This window comes from Antechinus flavipes, chromosome 3 (assembly GCF_016432865.1).
Source record: "Antechinus flavipes isolate AdamAnt ecotype Samford, QLD, Australia chromosome 3, AdamAnt_v2, whole genome shotgun sequence".
Lineage (NCBI taxonomy): Eukaryota > Metazoa > Chordata > Mammalia > Dasyuromorphia > Dasyuridae > Antechinus > Antechinus flavipes.
This window is the reverse complement of record NC_067400.1, coordinates 153,997,096-154,014,068: the sequence shown is the minus strand read 5'-3', so window position 1 is coordinate 154,014,068 and position 16,973 is coordinate 153,997,096. Positions and strand designations below refer to the sequence as shown.

Below are 16,973 nucleotides of genomic sequence, written 5' to 3'. Positions count from 1 at the left end.
CTTAGTTGTTCATTTAGAACAAATTTAACTTATTAAATGCTACCTCCAACATATTTTGACTCTATTCAGAGAAACAAGAAAATTTGTAAGAACTAATTCAGTGCAAACAAAGCAGAACCAAGTATACATAGCAGTTACAGCAATGAAAATAAAAAATATCCCTAAAAAGAATTTGTACCCTTGTAAATGAAAAATCAATGAATTTCTCAGAGAGGTAGGAAATTGTGAAAGTAGAATGGAAAAGGAGAGAAGGGATCTACATTCAAAATGTGATCAAGGTTTTCGATATTTTTTTCCTATTGTTTTTCTTTATTAGAAAGAAAAGGAAAGTTGAAATGACTTATATAAAGAAAAACGATAACAAAAGAATAAAGTGTTTAAAAACAGAAGCATAAAATGGATGGTGAATCTAAACAGAATGTCTAGGAAATTTGAAGGGCTTCACATGGCCTTGGCATTTATGTCTAATATGAACTGAAACTCCCAACTTTCCTTGGCATGATACTGATTATCACCAGTATTACTTTTATGCTAATTAGAACTGGAATTGGGGAAAGGGAAAAGAGAAAAAAACAGTGCATGCATGAGAAAAGAACAAATAGTTGGAAAAGAGAGAGAAAATTACCAAAAAGAAATTTGAAAATGGGAGAAATTGAAGAAAAGACAGACTTTGTTAAATTCAGACAACTTTCCCAAACTAGCCTGAATTTGCAAGGCTTTATCATGATCATATTTTAAAATATTTTTATAAATGTTAACATTCACTACCAATTAATTGTTTGAACTGATTAAACTAAAACCAGAAAAATACCTTGTAGTAAGCAAGAAAACATATTAACCAATTAATATAGCTTGTAGTTCTTCTAATAGTCTTAACTCTTCATGTTTCATTGAATCTATTAGAAAACATTCAAATTTATAATCTTTTTTTGGCAAACTATAGTATAAAATATGAATTGTAAATTTAAAAACTTTAAATTCAGAATTCATATGCAAAATCTGGTAGTAATCTATTTTTAATACAAACTTTTCTATTTCATTTTGCAATTATTAAAAACTTTTATTTTATTTACTAATTACTATATCTGTAAACCATTTCCTGAAGTTTATGCCAATACATCATATAATACCATAAGACAAATCTCATATTTTTGTAGTTACCTCGAATGACGTAATTATCCAGAGCTGCTTCCATTCTCTCTAGTGCTTCAGTTCTATTAGAACCATAAGAAATTAACTAAATACAAAAATAAATGTTGATTTATTTTGGACCAGTTATTTAAGAAAAATATGACAACTTACATTAATAGAAATGTTCTCCCTCTCTTTCACACACAGATACATCCACACACAGTATAAAAGTTTTCCAAAATTGCCTTTAAAAATGTGTGTGTGTGTGTGTGTGTGTGTGTGTGTACACACGTGCATGCATGTGTGTGTGTATTTGTAAGATTGTATGGTTCATTAGTTTTAAAAACAAGCAAGTAGGTAAGCTGAAATCTAAGCAATATTAAGATCCCACTATTTCTATTGGGTTTGTTGTCTTTTTCCAAATACCATTATGCTAATAGAGATCTGATTCAGAATGCTTACATTTATTTGATATGGTAGTAGAAACATCTATCCCATGCAGCTAGATTAGTTTTCTCCTAAAAGAAAAAGAAGTTGTCCCTGAGACTTAGTTGGCCACGGGACTAAGATTCAAACCACAGTAATAGCTTCCTGGTCATTTCAGTATAAATACCCAGGCAAAAGAAGTTCTTCAGCTTTACATACCTTCCTGAGTTCCATCTGGCAAATATAGATGCAAGAAGCTGTGTCCAACTGAATCAGTGCTACATCCTTGCCAATTATTTTTTTAACATTACAGAAAAAAACTTTTTTAAAAATTAAGTTAATATGTTACAACTCTGAGTGAAGCAACTAGCTTCAGTCAGATCTAAAACAAAAATATCCTTTAGTGTTTTTTGTTTATTTGTTTGTTTTTAACAAATGTATGTATTCTTAGCCTATTGTGCTAGGCCTATCAGTTTTAGCAAATGAACTCTGAAAACAGCTTTACTTAAGTTATTTTTTAGAATTAACCACTTTATAGACTTTTGGTCCTTATTTTACTGTGAGTATTCAAATGACATGGTAAATGTAAAACAGATGTATATCTATTTTTTAAAAGTTTTGTTATCTCTAATATAGCTCTATTCACCACAATGATGAAGTCTGAAATTTGTTTTGTTGATAATTTTTTTTTTTTACCTCTTACACATACCATCTTTTCTGCCCCCAAATTTTTTACTTATACAGGTTATAATCATTCTGCAAAGTTTTGCACCTACAAATTTTCTCATATGGATAAAATATACCTAAATGAAACACTACAACTTTTGCATTATTATAAAAACTAACATACAAAAAGTATAGAAATCAAATGGGTTCCTTTCAGAATATTTAATAAACATGATTGTTTCCATAAAAGAACAGTGATAAATTCTTTAAACATTATATATCCAATTCTGGAAAAATAATTCATTCTCTTAGGAATCTTTGGAATAAAGTCAATCTCATCATAAAAAAAATAAAGAATTTTCCTTTCTCTTACTAAGATCCAAAATGTACTACTTTCGGTGTATTTAAATTTTCTTTAAGAATTTCTAAAATATTTCTCAGCTAGATAGACCCTCAAGCTAGTAGGAATGGTATAAACTTAAAAAAACAAATAGGAAACACCTCTACTCTCTTAAATAAACACACTTTTGATTGGTTAATTACAAATTACAAACTAGCAAACAGTAATGCACATCCAATATATACTGCTAGCTACACGAAAACAAAAAGCAGTTATGTTTTTCCTAGATCTCATGATTTACTAGCTTTTCTTTTGACTCATTTTAACATTTATTTTACTATTTTTCTTATTATATTAATACTTACAGAGTAGCATATAATTTATTATTGTCCAGAAATTTTTTAACTAAGACTAAAGGAAAAAAATCAGAAAAAGACATTTTAAAATTCCTTAAAAGGAAAAAAATCTGCTCTGCTCTCAATTTCACCATGTATACTTCATGATTCAAGGATTTATACAGGACATGATTATCATGAAAACCAAATTTTCTAAAGTTACAATTAAATTCACGCATTGAAATCTAAGTAAAAATTGTCAAAGGAGAAAGTTAAGAAAAACAACTAACTTTTGATATCATTGGATCATAATAAATACTAATTTCACTTCCTGGTTGAATCCCACTGTCAACTCGAACCTAGGAGAAAGAGAAAAAGAAAAGAATCAATAAAAAATGATTCCATATTCTGTAGACCTTTTTAAAAAAGCCAAATTACAGACAAATTAAAAGGTAAACATTCTTTTTATGCAGAATGCTTCTTTTTTTTTTTAAATTTAATAACTTTTTATTGATAGAACCCCTGCCAGGGTAATTTTTTTTACAGCATTATCCCTTGCATTCATCTGAATGTATATATACATTCAGAATGTATAAATGGCAAGCAGTCTTTTACATGTTGAATAGGTTACAGTATATCCTAGATATAATATATGTGTGGAGAACCGAACAGTTTTCTTGTTGCACAGGGAGAACTGGATTCAGAAGGTATAAATAATCCAGGAAGAAAAACAAAAATGCAAGCAGTTTATATTCATTTCCCAGTATTCTTTCTTTTATGCAGAATGTTTTAAATTTTCTCCCTATTTTAAGGAAGAACACCCATTTATTATTTACTCTGAATTAACATTTCTCCTTTAAGGAAAAGACAAAAGCACTTTTGATCTCTTAAAATACAGAAATTGCTTTGTTTTCACTAAAAGAAACAACCATAAGGAGCAGAGCAACATATGCAGATAATAAAATGTTTTTATGAAAGTAGAATTTTAGAATGCATCTTCTATTTATTTTTGGTGTATTCCATCTAAAGTCTGGCATGAGCTGCCCCTTCCATAACACATTCCCCACTGTACTCTTCTGAGAGCTCTAATGGAGACCTGACTAAGGTATATTCATCAGAAATTTTAGAATACTGCTTATCAGCTTATCAGTTATTATAAGAATACAAGTCCTGTGGCTTTCATGTATGTAACACTTTCTTTTTATGCTTAACCCTCTCAACTGTAAAATACCTTTTTTTTCTGTTGCATTTGTTCTCCTGAGGCTTTAATGTTTATACAGCTTTATCCATGGCTTTGCTTTGTAAGGACATAGCCTCAATTAAAGCTCTCAATCTGCAATTTTCATGAGAGAAAAAAATAACAGCACAAGTTCAAAATATTCTTTTGAAGACTCTGATTGCTGTTAACTAGCCAACAAGTTAGTTAGTATTCCTCTGATTCCTGTTTTCATCTCTCAGTTTGATTTCATCAATGTGCCACTAAGGTTAACCACATAAAACTTTTAAAATGAGCAGTTGCTGGGGAATAAATATTTATTAAATTGTTGCTGTTGAGTTTTGGAATGTGAGGTATTTTAGAGGTAATCAAAATAATTCAAGATTGAGAGACACATTCCAGTGATCTTGTGGACAGAGGAATTTGATGGAAGTTACTAGAACAGCAGGACTTTGATACACAACATTGTAAAGGGTTGGAAAAAGAAGACTAGAAGCTCAGAAAGATTTTCACCTGTGGGAAGAAACCTTTCTAATAAACAACAGCTCATCTGTCTGCAGCAAGGCAGAAAAAGGTCAACACAGCGGCTGTTAGGCCTTTAATATTTTAATTTAGGCAATTATCAAGGGACCACATGTAAAACCTCTTGACTAGGGTATCCACGTGAGGGTAAGATGATGGCTTTATTATACAAATGACACCAAAATATAAACTAACAGGTTTAATTCTTTTGGTTAATTATGCATCCCTATAAATGTTTAAAAGATAATATAAAAAGATATACATTGTATTGTTATGTCTGTGCTTGCAAATATAGAGGAAATTATTATTTATGCCAATGCTTATATTTCTAAAAATGCAAAATGAAATGAATTTTAATTAATCAACAAAATTTTAAATACAATTCAATTAGATAAAATTAGAGTTCTGCCAAATATATATTAATATAACAAATATCAAGCAAAGAAGTAATCTTATTATTGTGTTATCTTTAAAGCAGTGCTCTTCTCAAAGGTGAGGATAAATTAAGGTGTCTAAATCAAAAAGTTTTTCTTTGACTTTGGATTCATATTATATTTTCAATGTTCCAAGTTGAATCCATTCTTTTGTCAGTTCATTTTCTATATATTAATAAATTAAATTAATAAAATAAACTGGATCATAAAGATCATGAATGACAAAGGATTACAACGAGTAAGGAAACTTGGACAGCATCATTTTACATGAAATTACAAAATGGTGATAAGAAGTCCCATGATTATCTACCCAAAGAATCTTTAAATTCTTAATAAAGGCACATATCATATTATTTTAGTGATATGTATAGTAAACCCAACAGATTGAATAGTAATAAAAATAATTACTACTCACATTTAAATATATGTGGTGGTGAGGGAGGGGGGAGATACAGACAGCATTTCATTTTCATTTTTCTTCCTTTTTAACAATTCTCAGCAGTTGTGGTAAAAATAACCCATTTTACAGAAAAGAAAACAATCTCTAAGCATGAAGTGACTTATTCAAGACTAAATAAACAGCTAGTAAGGAGTAAAAAGGACCTGAAACTTTGGTCTTCTAAAACCAAGTTCCATGACCTCTCCACTGTACCATACTATCCTTTTTTTTTGTTTTTGAGGGGGGAGGGATAAAACTGAAAGAAATCAAACATGGCATTGGAATAACCAAAGCTACATAAAATAGGCATCAAATATTTCAAAATGAAAACTCAAATATATTAAGAACTATTTCAGAGAAAAACAAAAGCTCACATTAAAAACATTACTTTTCAAAACAATTCTGAGGCCAGAAACCTAAAATCGAATCTGCAATTTTGAGAAAGAAAAAGGTTGTGTTTGAAAAAGAACACTTAAAAAAAATTATGAAAGCCAAGGCCAAATAATTCTAGAAAGTGTATAACCTAGTGTCCCCAAAAAGGACCAAATAATCACATTAAAAAAAGAGCTGATACTTAATTTAATAATGTAAAGAAAAGAGAGAAAAAGAAGACAACACCCCCAAAACTCCATATGAGATCCTCTAAATTGTTCAGAAGCCTCTAGCATAATTAAAAAATTTTTTTCTTCAGTATCAGACATAGACTACGTGAAGCTATCAAGCATCTCCCACCCTTCATTTTCAATTCACCTCTCCCCCTAAGCACAACTCCCAGCCCGCCATGTCTACCTGACAAGTGACAGCCCAATCTGATTAAATGCTTGCAAGGGAGGGGACTCGTGGGCTTCCATGACAGGCCAAAAGTGATCACCATGGAGATACATAATTACAGCTGTCAACGCATCTACTGTCCTGCTGGCATCAATTTGATTGCTCCCAGCAATAATGATAGACAAAGCTTAGTGTGCACTCTCCTGCACCCAATCACTTTATCTGTTCCTTGGTCCATTTAGCTGACATGCAACATTCACACAAGCAAATAACAGCAGTAAGCAGAACATTTAAGGCATTTTAATTGTTTTTTCTTTCTATGGATGGCTCACAAGCGCAAATGTTATTACATAAAACTCCTGCTGCAGCATTAATTGAAGAAAGATTTGGTGGGACAAAGACCGTAGGGGGTATAGTTTGTCCATTATCACTTGTACTTTCAACAGGTCTCACGTTTGAAAATTGCAAATTGCAAAAACTTGCAAGGGCAAAATGTTTGACATCCTGTTAGCTCTTACAACATGGTGAAAACTTCTAACAACTAGAGTAATCATTGTAAATTCTTATTTAATACTTTTTTTGTTTGATTAAAAAAATGTTTAGATATGTCCCTGTGACACTTATTTTCTTAACTACTATTTAATGTTATGAATTGGGAGTTAAATCTTTACCATTTTTTCCTGCCTTTGAGCTTTGAACACAGCATGAAGTTCCCAAGTCTCAAAAAGGTCAAGTCCTTTTTGAAAGCACATGGGCAAAAACAATTTAAAAAGTGAAATATATCGTATATCCAATACCATCTTCAAATTTAGCATTCTTCCTGTAATCTTTCACAATATTCCATTCAAGTTATCATACTGAGTAATCTTATTCACAGATGGTACAGCCTTGTCATTCCACAAGTTGACAGTGTCTCATATATATATATGCATTTATTAGTTTGACTACCTTGATTATAAATTCTTGTTCTTTTTGTGCAGCAAAAACTATTTAGGAAATAATTATTAACCCAGATGAGAGTGTATATATGTATACACAAAATTAAACAATCACTTTTCTTTTACTACAGCAAGCGATTTATTCTCTCAAAGCTATAAAGCTATTAAAAAATGAACACATGCCTTTTCCCTAACACAGTTATACAGTTGGTTTGGATCTTGAAAGTAAATTTGTAATTACTACAAGTATATATAGTGTGAACAGTTATATGATAAGAATAAATTATAATATTAAAAAATATATAACTAATTTTTCATACTTCTGTGGATGCAAAAACATCTTTAAAAAGTTAAATATCTTTATTCAAAATGCCTTTTTACCTTCCTAATAATGCTAGATCTTCTGAAAAGCATTTTGCTATACATGGATTTAACTTGTTTCCATATATTAAAAGTCTCTTCAATATGGTTTTAAATGCTCATTCAATAGTAAAGCTTGAATAACTTACACCAGGAAGATAGACTGGCTCTTCATATTGAGATAACTTCCCAATGGAAGGTAAACCAAAAGACTTGTAGGGATCCTAGAAATGCAAACAGAAGAAATCAGTATCTTAGATGAAGTAAAGGAAAGCTCAATCATAGCAAATTAGAGCTTCTTCCAGTAACATATTTTTAATCTGTTGTTTTCTAAATAATTCATTCCAGGCACTATTATGACATGTGAATATGTGTGACATATTACATACTACTCAGAGGTTCATTAAAAAATTAGAGAATTATGATGGATAGAGACCAATATTAGTCTCACCTTACTTTAGTGAAAAAAGGTAAAATATTGGATATACTAAAACTTACCAAAGACACATTTTTAGAAATTAAAACAATCTAAATATTCATAAAACATATATGAATTCAGAGTAACTAGAGGAGTGAGTCAAATATATTTTTAATAAAAATCTACAATAAGCTAACAAATATAAAGAAACATTTCAACAATTCATAAGAGAAAAGTGATACTATATGCTATGATGTATATTCACTTATAAATGAGTTTTATAATTATACTATAATTAACAAAATAAATCTCAAATAAGTGGGTCACAACAAAAAAAGAAAAAAACAATGAAATCAATTAAAAGGAATAATAGATTAATGAAAAAATAAAGATGCCCCAAAATACTGAATGTACCATTAATTATTGTAAAAATAATATAACAATATCACTGCTTTATATATGAAAGGAAAGGCCTTGATTTCTACAAGTGGAAAATAGAAAATGCTGCTATATTCCAATATTTATTTTGGCTGAGTATTTTTAAACACCATATTCCTATTTTTTTGTTTCAGGTAGGTAGAACTACTTTTCAAAGAATTTAATAAAAGAATGCAGTTCCAATGTTTTAATTAAATTAATAATCATGCATATTTTGGTAATTTCTTCTCCAAAAAAAATCCTACGAAGTAAATAATTACCAAAGAAAAATAAATTAAGAAAGCATTTTTTGCCTTAACATTTTTAATTAAATGATACTTATTAAAAGAACATAACTAATTAGCATAGTATCCAATTTTAGGGGGAATTTTTAAGTGAATAATTAAGACATTTAATATTTCTACCTGGGAAAGCATTTAAAAATCACATCTATAAAGACATCCACAATGTTGCAAAATGAAAATACTTTAATTTCAGTTAAATACATATAACTATTTGTCTCTGAAAATGACTAACAATTTACTTCCAAAAAATTTATAAATACTTTGAATTAACACATACAAAACATTTCAATAAATATATTTTTACAGTTCTGGCATATACAATCCAAAACTTAGATTCTAAAATTTCACGTCACTTTGTATTAATTTATAATTGGTACAGAACTACTACCCTTTTACCCAACATAACTCATTTTACCTCAGCATAAACTCGACATTCAATTGCCCAGCCATTGATGGGAATATCAGCTTGTTTGTGTCTAAGGGGGTAACCCTTAGCAACACGGATCATTTCTTGGACTAGGTCCAGGCCAGTAATGCATTCAGTGACGGGATGTTCAACCTACAAGGTCAAGAACTGTCAGTCAATAGATACCTTTTTTTTTTTTTTAAGTAAACAAACAAACAAATGAGGGAATTCGCAAATCCAAGTGAAAATTAGGTTAATTATACTTAATAGTTCATTCTTCTTGAATGAAAAACATACAATAAAATATTACTCAAGAGGGGAAAAAGGGAAGAATCCACAAAAGATAGTATATTACAGAGCATGTAAAGCAAAAAACAAATTCTTGGAGGTATTTGTGAATAATATATGTTGCTTTTCTTAATGCATATTAATGTTTGATAAAATATAATTTTCAAATTTTAGTTTTAAAACAAACTTTTTAACTTTTTAGAGGCATGTGTTTCAAATGAAACATTCAATTTAGTAAGTGATCAACCTATTCTGCTACACTTAACATGGCATCTACAGGGGAGCTTATAATTTTCCAAAGAACTAGTCCATCCTAAACCTCACCCATTCATCGGCTTTCACTAACCCATCCTGACAAGCAACCAGATTAGAGTAATCTTATATCAGCGCAGTGTAGCAGAAATGAGCAGATGGATCTTTCAGATTTTTTTCCCTCCAGACTTATCTGGGTAATGCTTAGCATGCACAATAACTGAACAAAACCAGTAAAATCATTCTGCTCTTTCAGCAAAATGCTGCTAACTTCTTAAGATAATTGTGTCATTGGTTACCTTGCTATTCCACATTTGAAAAGAAAAAAAAGCTATGCAAAGACACACAACCAATATGTAAACATAGCTGCGAAGATGTCAATACTATTAAGAATACGTATAGAATATTAAACTGTTAAACCTGTTTATATAATTCATGAATAGCCTATGAAAAAGAAAATAATATTTTAACAAAGTTTCAATTAGAGATTTGGCCAGAATTGATTTATTCTAATTTTTAAAAGAGTTAAATATATTTTTTTAAGGAATTTGCAGTGGTTTCTTTTAACAGGATATTACAGTTTAATTTTTGATACAAGGAAAGCTCTACAAGCAAAACAGCTATCTTCCTTAGTTCAACTATACTAAAGGAATGATAACAATCCATGATTATAATAATCTTGATGTTTATCCTACATAGGAAATGTAAATATCATTTTTAAAAGCTTTAAAAAAAGTATTTACACTTATCCTTGTGTGTTCATATAGGTTCAATAAATATTTTAAGACATTTTGATATTAAAATGCTACAAACCATATAAATATACAAATGTCTGTTTTTTGAAAGATAAACAAGGCACTGACTAATCTTAGATAGTTTAAGAATATACTTGTAGAACTAAATATTTTATACAATAAAATAATCTACATGTTAAGAACAAATGGTATTTATCTAAATAGCATTTGAAAACAGTATTATTACTTGAAAAGTAATTTACTTTGGACAATTCTATATTCACTCTACAGTTAGAAGAAAAGACTTCTTATTGAAACTTGGTTTATTATTAAAGAATTATTCAATAATAACATCAACTTCTTATTCAAATTTTAAATATAAATTCATCTCTCTCAAAACTGTCACATAACTTCAGTGGCAGATAAGGAGTTTAGATTTCTTGACAGAGAGCCAAAGTTGAGTTGCCTAATATCAAATTGATCTTATATAATAATATTACAAAATGGTAAGCAATACATAAGAACCCATTTGAAGTGAAGATCAGCATTTATTTCATAATCCAAAATTGTATGTGCCTTAACTGTATGACAATCCTTCATTACTGAGGCTCAGAAGCTTCAGGTCATCCCTTAATGTTCCCTTTCATTCACTTCACATACCTAATACATTGCCAAACTGATTTTATCTAGATCTGCTGCATAAGGTTCACTTCTCTCCATTCTCGCAGACATAACTCTAATTCAGGACTTAACTCTTCTAACATAAATTGCCGAAATAGTTTTCTAGTTCGTCAACCTGCCTTACATTTCTCCAATCCCCATCAGTTAGCAGTCAAGACTTTCCTAAAGCATAGGTTTAACTGGCAAACCAATAATCACTGAGCTTCAATGATTCCTTCTATTATCTTCAAGATCGAACGTAACCTCTACTGTGTAGAGTTTAAATTTCTTCTAACCTACCCTTTCTTCAATCTTCTTATATGCAACACAATCTCTGTTCCATCTAATTCATTGTAAGTTTGCATACAATATGCCTTATTTGATGTCAAAATTCAAGTATTACCTTCTATATAAAATCTTTGCTGCTCTTCCAGTTGCTAATGCCTTGCTTCAAAATCCTTGGGTATAGATAGTGAACATACAAACATATGTTCACATTGTCTTCTCAAGTAAGACAAATTGCCAGAGTTACCATTTCAAAAAAGGAAATCTATACTATCCAGATTTAATGTTCTACGTTAATGGAAAGAAAAAAAAAATTTTTTTTTCAGTTGTTCCCAACACTTGATGAGCCCAGCCCAGTTGGATTCTATTGGTAAAGATAATGGAGCAATGTACCACTTCTTTCTCCACTCCTTTTACAGATGAGAAAACTGGGGCAACAAAGAAAGAACACTGGGAGATGAATATAAGCTGCTTGCATTTTTGTTTTTCTTCCCGGATTATTTATACCTTCTGAATTCAATTCTCCCTGTGCAACAAGAAAACTGTTTGGTTCTGCACATGTATATTGTATCCAGGATATACTGTAATCTATTCAACATGTAAAGGATTGCTTGCCATCTGGAGGAGGGGGTAAAGGGAGGGAGGGGAAAAATCAGAACAGAAGTGAATGCAAGGGATAATGTTGTAAAAAACTACCCTGGCATGAGTTCTATCAATAAAAAGTTATTAAAAAAAAAAAAGAGAGAGAGAGAGAAAACTGGGGCAAACAAGGCAGAATCATATAGCTAGTATCTGAGGCCAGATTTGAATTCAGGAAGATGAGTTTTCTTGAATTCAGGTTCAGTATAATATTCACTGTGCCACCTTATCAGTACCCTAAAACTGAATTGCTGATTGCATGAAATCCTGAGTAAATCAAAAACAAAGCTAAAAACTGATTTTTATTTAAGCAAACTCACCTTTCTTTATATATTACAATGAATATTTCATTAATATAATCTCACTAAAATCAATCACTTCTTTTTAGGTAAAAGAGGGAACTAAAATCTTTAATTAAGAAAGTTTTTAAAAAATGGATGAATTTATACAAAGCAGGAATGATTTATATGTACTAATGCAGAATTAAGTAAAGAAAATCCAGAGAAATATCTACAGAATACTAAAAATACTGTAAAAACAAATATTTCTGAAAGATTTAAGATCCTTCATCAATGCAACAATCTACCATGATTCCTGAAGACTTTTTAATGAATGCTACATATTTCCTGACAGAGACGTAAAGAATTTAAGATGCAAAATTAGACATGTTTTTTGAACACATAGTTGCTTAGTTGCTACAAGATTATCATTTTTCGTTTAATTTGGAAGATTAAAAGGAACAAAAAATTTATATTTAATTACATTTTTAAAAATAATATTTTTAGCTTTGATTGTTTAGTTTGTAATTAAATTTGTCAAGTATCTATTAAAGTCAAGGAATTACATGAAGGCACTGAAGGTCAACAGCAAAAATGAAAAAAAAAAAAAAGTCCTTATCCTCAATGATTTCTCATTCAAGAGAAGAAATAATTCATGTTCCTAGATAATTAGACACAAGCAATCTTGAAGGAAAAATTCAACAAATACTGTTGTAATTCAAAAGGGACCCGAATACCAAGAGATTTCAAATTTGCAAGCTTATTTAAGGAACCTAATAGAAAAGATGGAATATCAGCTTTATTCCAATAAATGACAACAAAAATAAGAAATAAACTTCAAAAGAATTTTGATTTTGTTCATTAGTTCTAATTTGTTTCCTTAATGCATTAAGAAAGCAAAACAACGAAAACCTTTTACATCTCTATATAATAAAAAAAATTAATTAATGATATTTCATAAAATACATCAATCTACCCTCTGAATCTAACATTTATGTGGAACTGGATAGCAGGTATAGTCATAACTTCTCTGGAACTGTGATTAATTCCATTGTCTTTATATGAAACTTCAAATTGAATTGTTTCTTATTTTTTCATATGTTATATTGGCTTGATAAAATCCAAGCTCCCTAAAGAGAATAAATGGTTTTATTTTATTGGTTTTATATCTTGAATACATCAGAACTTAGTAAATATTTAAGGAGCTGAACTAAACTGAAGAAAAATGATCAAAAATAATCACAGAAAACAAAAGCATTTGTTTTGTTTTGTTTTGGGTTTTTTTTTTAATAGCTTTTTATTTACAAGATATATGCATGGGTAATTTTTCAGCATTGACAGTTGCAAAATCTTCTGTTCGAACTTTTCCCCTTCTTCCCCCCACACCCTCCCCCAGATGGCAGGTTGACCAATACATGTTAAATATGTTAAAGTATAAGTTAAATACATGTATACATGTCCATGTACAAAAAGAATTGAACTTTGAAACAGTGTACAATTAGCCTGTGAAGGAAATAAAAAATGCAGGTGGACAAAAATAGAGGGATTGGGAATTCTATATAGTGGTTCACACTCATTTCCCAGAGTTCTTTCGCTGGGTGTAGCTGGTTCTATTCATTACTGCTCTATTGGAAATGATTTGGTTCATCTCATTGTTGAAGATGGCCACGTCCATCAGAATTGATCATCATATGGTTATGGATATACTTGATTATCTCCTAGTCCTTCTCATTTCACTCAGCATCAGTTCATGTAAGTCATTCCAGGCCTTTTTGAAATCATCCTGCTGATCATTTTGTACAGAACAATAATATTCCATAATATTCATATACCACAATTTATTCAGTTATTTTCCTATTGATGGGCATCCACTCAGTTTCTAGTTTCTGGCCACTATAAAGGGGGCTGCCGCAGACATTCTTGCACATACAAGTCCCTTTCCTTTCTTTAAAATCTCGACAAAGACGTGTAAAAAAATAATTTGGATCCCTTTCATAGAAGTGTGACAATAAAATGTATATGAAAAAGGTAGATAAAATTCATCTGGCATAATATAAAATAAATTTACACCAAATATGTTATTTAAAAACTAAGACCTTAGAAATAGTATACTATGCTTTAAAATTTTTTTTTGATAATCTCCAAAAATCTTCTGATTCTTTTATGCCAAAACATGTCCCCTTACTGAAAACAAAAGAAAAACCAAACCTCCATTACAAGAAAATATAATCAAGCAAAAAGTAAATCGGTATGGGTCATGTCTGAAAAGATTTTGTCTCCTTCCTCAAGAGTCTTTTATATCTCTTGATCAGAAAGGAAGAAATATAAGGCAAGGGTATAAGCTGTACAGAGCCTACTACCAAGCCCTTTCTTCCCTACAACTATTAATATAGGAGATAGATATCATGTTTCATAGTTAGTTCTTTAAAAATATATCTGATCATTACAATTACCAAAGTTTTGAGTTGCTTGTCTTTACTATATTTTTGTCACTATATAAATAATTCTCCTAGTTCTATGGGCACTATTCTTTACCATCCCAAAAAGACTATAAATATTTTTGCACAGCTTTCATTAGTTGTTTGCTTAGGACTAATCCCCCTTTTAATACTTTTTCAGTTACTTCCCCCCATTCTCCTTTTTTTCCTTATTTCCTGTTTACAGAACTGTAGTTCTTTATTCAGTTGTGTGTGTGTGTGTGTGTGTGTGTGTGTGTGTATACTCTTCCTTCCAGTGATCAGCTTAGATGAGAACAGGATTCAAGTGTCAGCAATAGGCACTGTGCCCCAACCCCACCTTAATTATACAGAGAAAACTTTTGCTCCCAGATTTTGTGAAAACAAATTATCCATAAGTTTCCTTTTTCTCCCCACAACCTATACTTTTCCTTTCTCTTTCCTCAAACTCTATGATCTCTAAGGATGAGAGCCTTCAAAAGAGATACATGTATCATATCGCCATATTTAAACAGTTCTTTATTTAGTTCATTGTCATTGTTTGTTTGTGTTTACCTTTATATAATTCTTTTAACATGTGTGGCTGGAGTTCAAAGTCACTACAGAGCTCTGATTTTTCATCAAGAAGGCTTGATAACCTTCTATTTAAAGGTGCATATTTTCCCTCTGCAAGATTTTATTTTTCTTACTCCATACTCCATTAGCAAAACTGCCCACCATCAACTAAACTTAATAACTTAAAATAAGGTATTATTGAAATCTCTTTACTCCAAAGACAGACTAGAATTTGATATTCAAAGCCTTCTCAATTCATCTTACTTTTTGCATTTCCTTTTGGGAGAGCAGAGAACTAAACTCCTTTAAAAGTTTTCCTTTACAGAGAGAGATCATAAATGTTCCTGGCAATTCCATTCTATATCAATAACCTTGTTTCGCTTCAAAATCACAGGACAAATATCCTTGTGCTGAGTTGTGCAGTGGAAATTCAGGACAATGGCATTTGTTCTGAGTGTTGGAATCATATATACAAATAATCAAAAGAACTAGGCCTTTGGCCAAAAATGTATTTTATTTTTTTAAAAAAAGAGAGAATAGGAAAAAAAAAAAAGAAAATATAAAAGAAAAACAAAACAAAATAAAACAACATTGTCCAGCACACAGCAGAACATCAGGGAGAATTCAAAATATAATATAATAATAAATTACGAGTTCAAGAAACGATATATAAAACTAGTAGAAATTATATATATGAGTATCCGTTATTTTCTTTGTTTCCTTGTGAATTATTCTTTTGTTCTGTGTTTTATGCTTTTTTAACTGTTCTTTTTTTCCCTTTTCATCTTCCCATCTTCTCTAAGCAGGCTATAGTTGAAGACAGATATGTCATATATATATATGAATGCATACATACACATACATACACATGCAGATATATACATATACCTTTACACCCACCAATGGACCCATTCATGTCTATAATTATATATATACATAGAGCAACCTATTTATATATCTACATATTCTCAAACACACAGATATACACACATTTACCCATATATAAACACACATCTAAAACAATATTAGTATTGCTGGCATGTAATATAGATTTTTCTCTTGCTTGAGTCTTTAATTTTGATTTTGTCAAAGATCAATGATTACTGGTTGCATTTTTTTCTAACAAATTCTATTCCTAATCCTTGTGATAGTGTTTATATATGTATCTCTTCTTTCCTATCCTTGCTAACTCTTCTCCTTTAATTCTACTCCATAATATGCAGTTTTGCTATATAGAGTCAAATTATACAATTCCATCCCAATCTTTTTTTTTGAGCTGCCCAATTGCTGATGTCAACTTTAAACATATGGTAGACAGTTCCATGTTTAAAAAAAAAAAAATATTTGTCCATGCTAAATTCTTTTAATGTAATCTCTGATCTTAAAGAAGGGAAAGGGACCTATATGTGCAAAAATGTTTTTGGCAGCCTTTTTTGTAGTGGCCAGAAACTGGAAATTGAATGGATGCCCATCAATTGGAGCATGGCTGAATAAATTGTGGTATATGAATATTATGGAATATTATTGTTCTGTAAAAAATGACCAGCAGGATGAATACAGAGAGGCTTGGAGAGACTTACATGAACTAATGCTAAACAAAATGAGAAGAACCAGAAAATTATTATACACGGCAACAACAAGATGATCAATTCTGATGGAAGTGTCTCTCTTCAACAATGAGATGATACAAAGCAGTTCCAAT

General features: G+C 30.4%; 1 protein-coding gene across 1 annotated transcript in view; it reads right to left on the bottom strand.

Annotated features, from left to right (window-relative positions):
- PCCA (propionyl-CoA carboxylase subunit alpha) overlaps nt 1–16,973 on the bottom strand; it is a 459,620-nt gene that overhangs the window by 225,608 nt on the left and 217,039 nt on the right. The window contains exons 13-16 of the mRNA XM_051984074.1: nt 9,134–9,277; nt 7,728–7,802; nt 3,189–3,257; nt 1,162–1,237 (exon numbers count right to left, since the gene is read on the bottom strand). Coding sequence (XP_051840034.1) covers nt 1,162–1,237; nt 3,189–3,257; nt 7,728–7,802; nt 9,134–9,277 — 364 coding nt within the window. The remainder of the gene's footprint in view (nt 1–1,161; nt 1,238–3,188; nt 3,258–7,727; nt 7,803–9,133; nt 9,278–16,973) is intronic.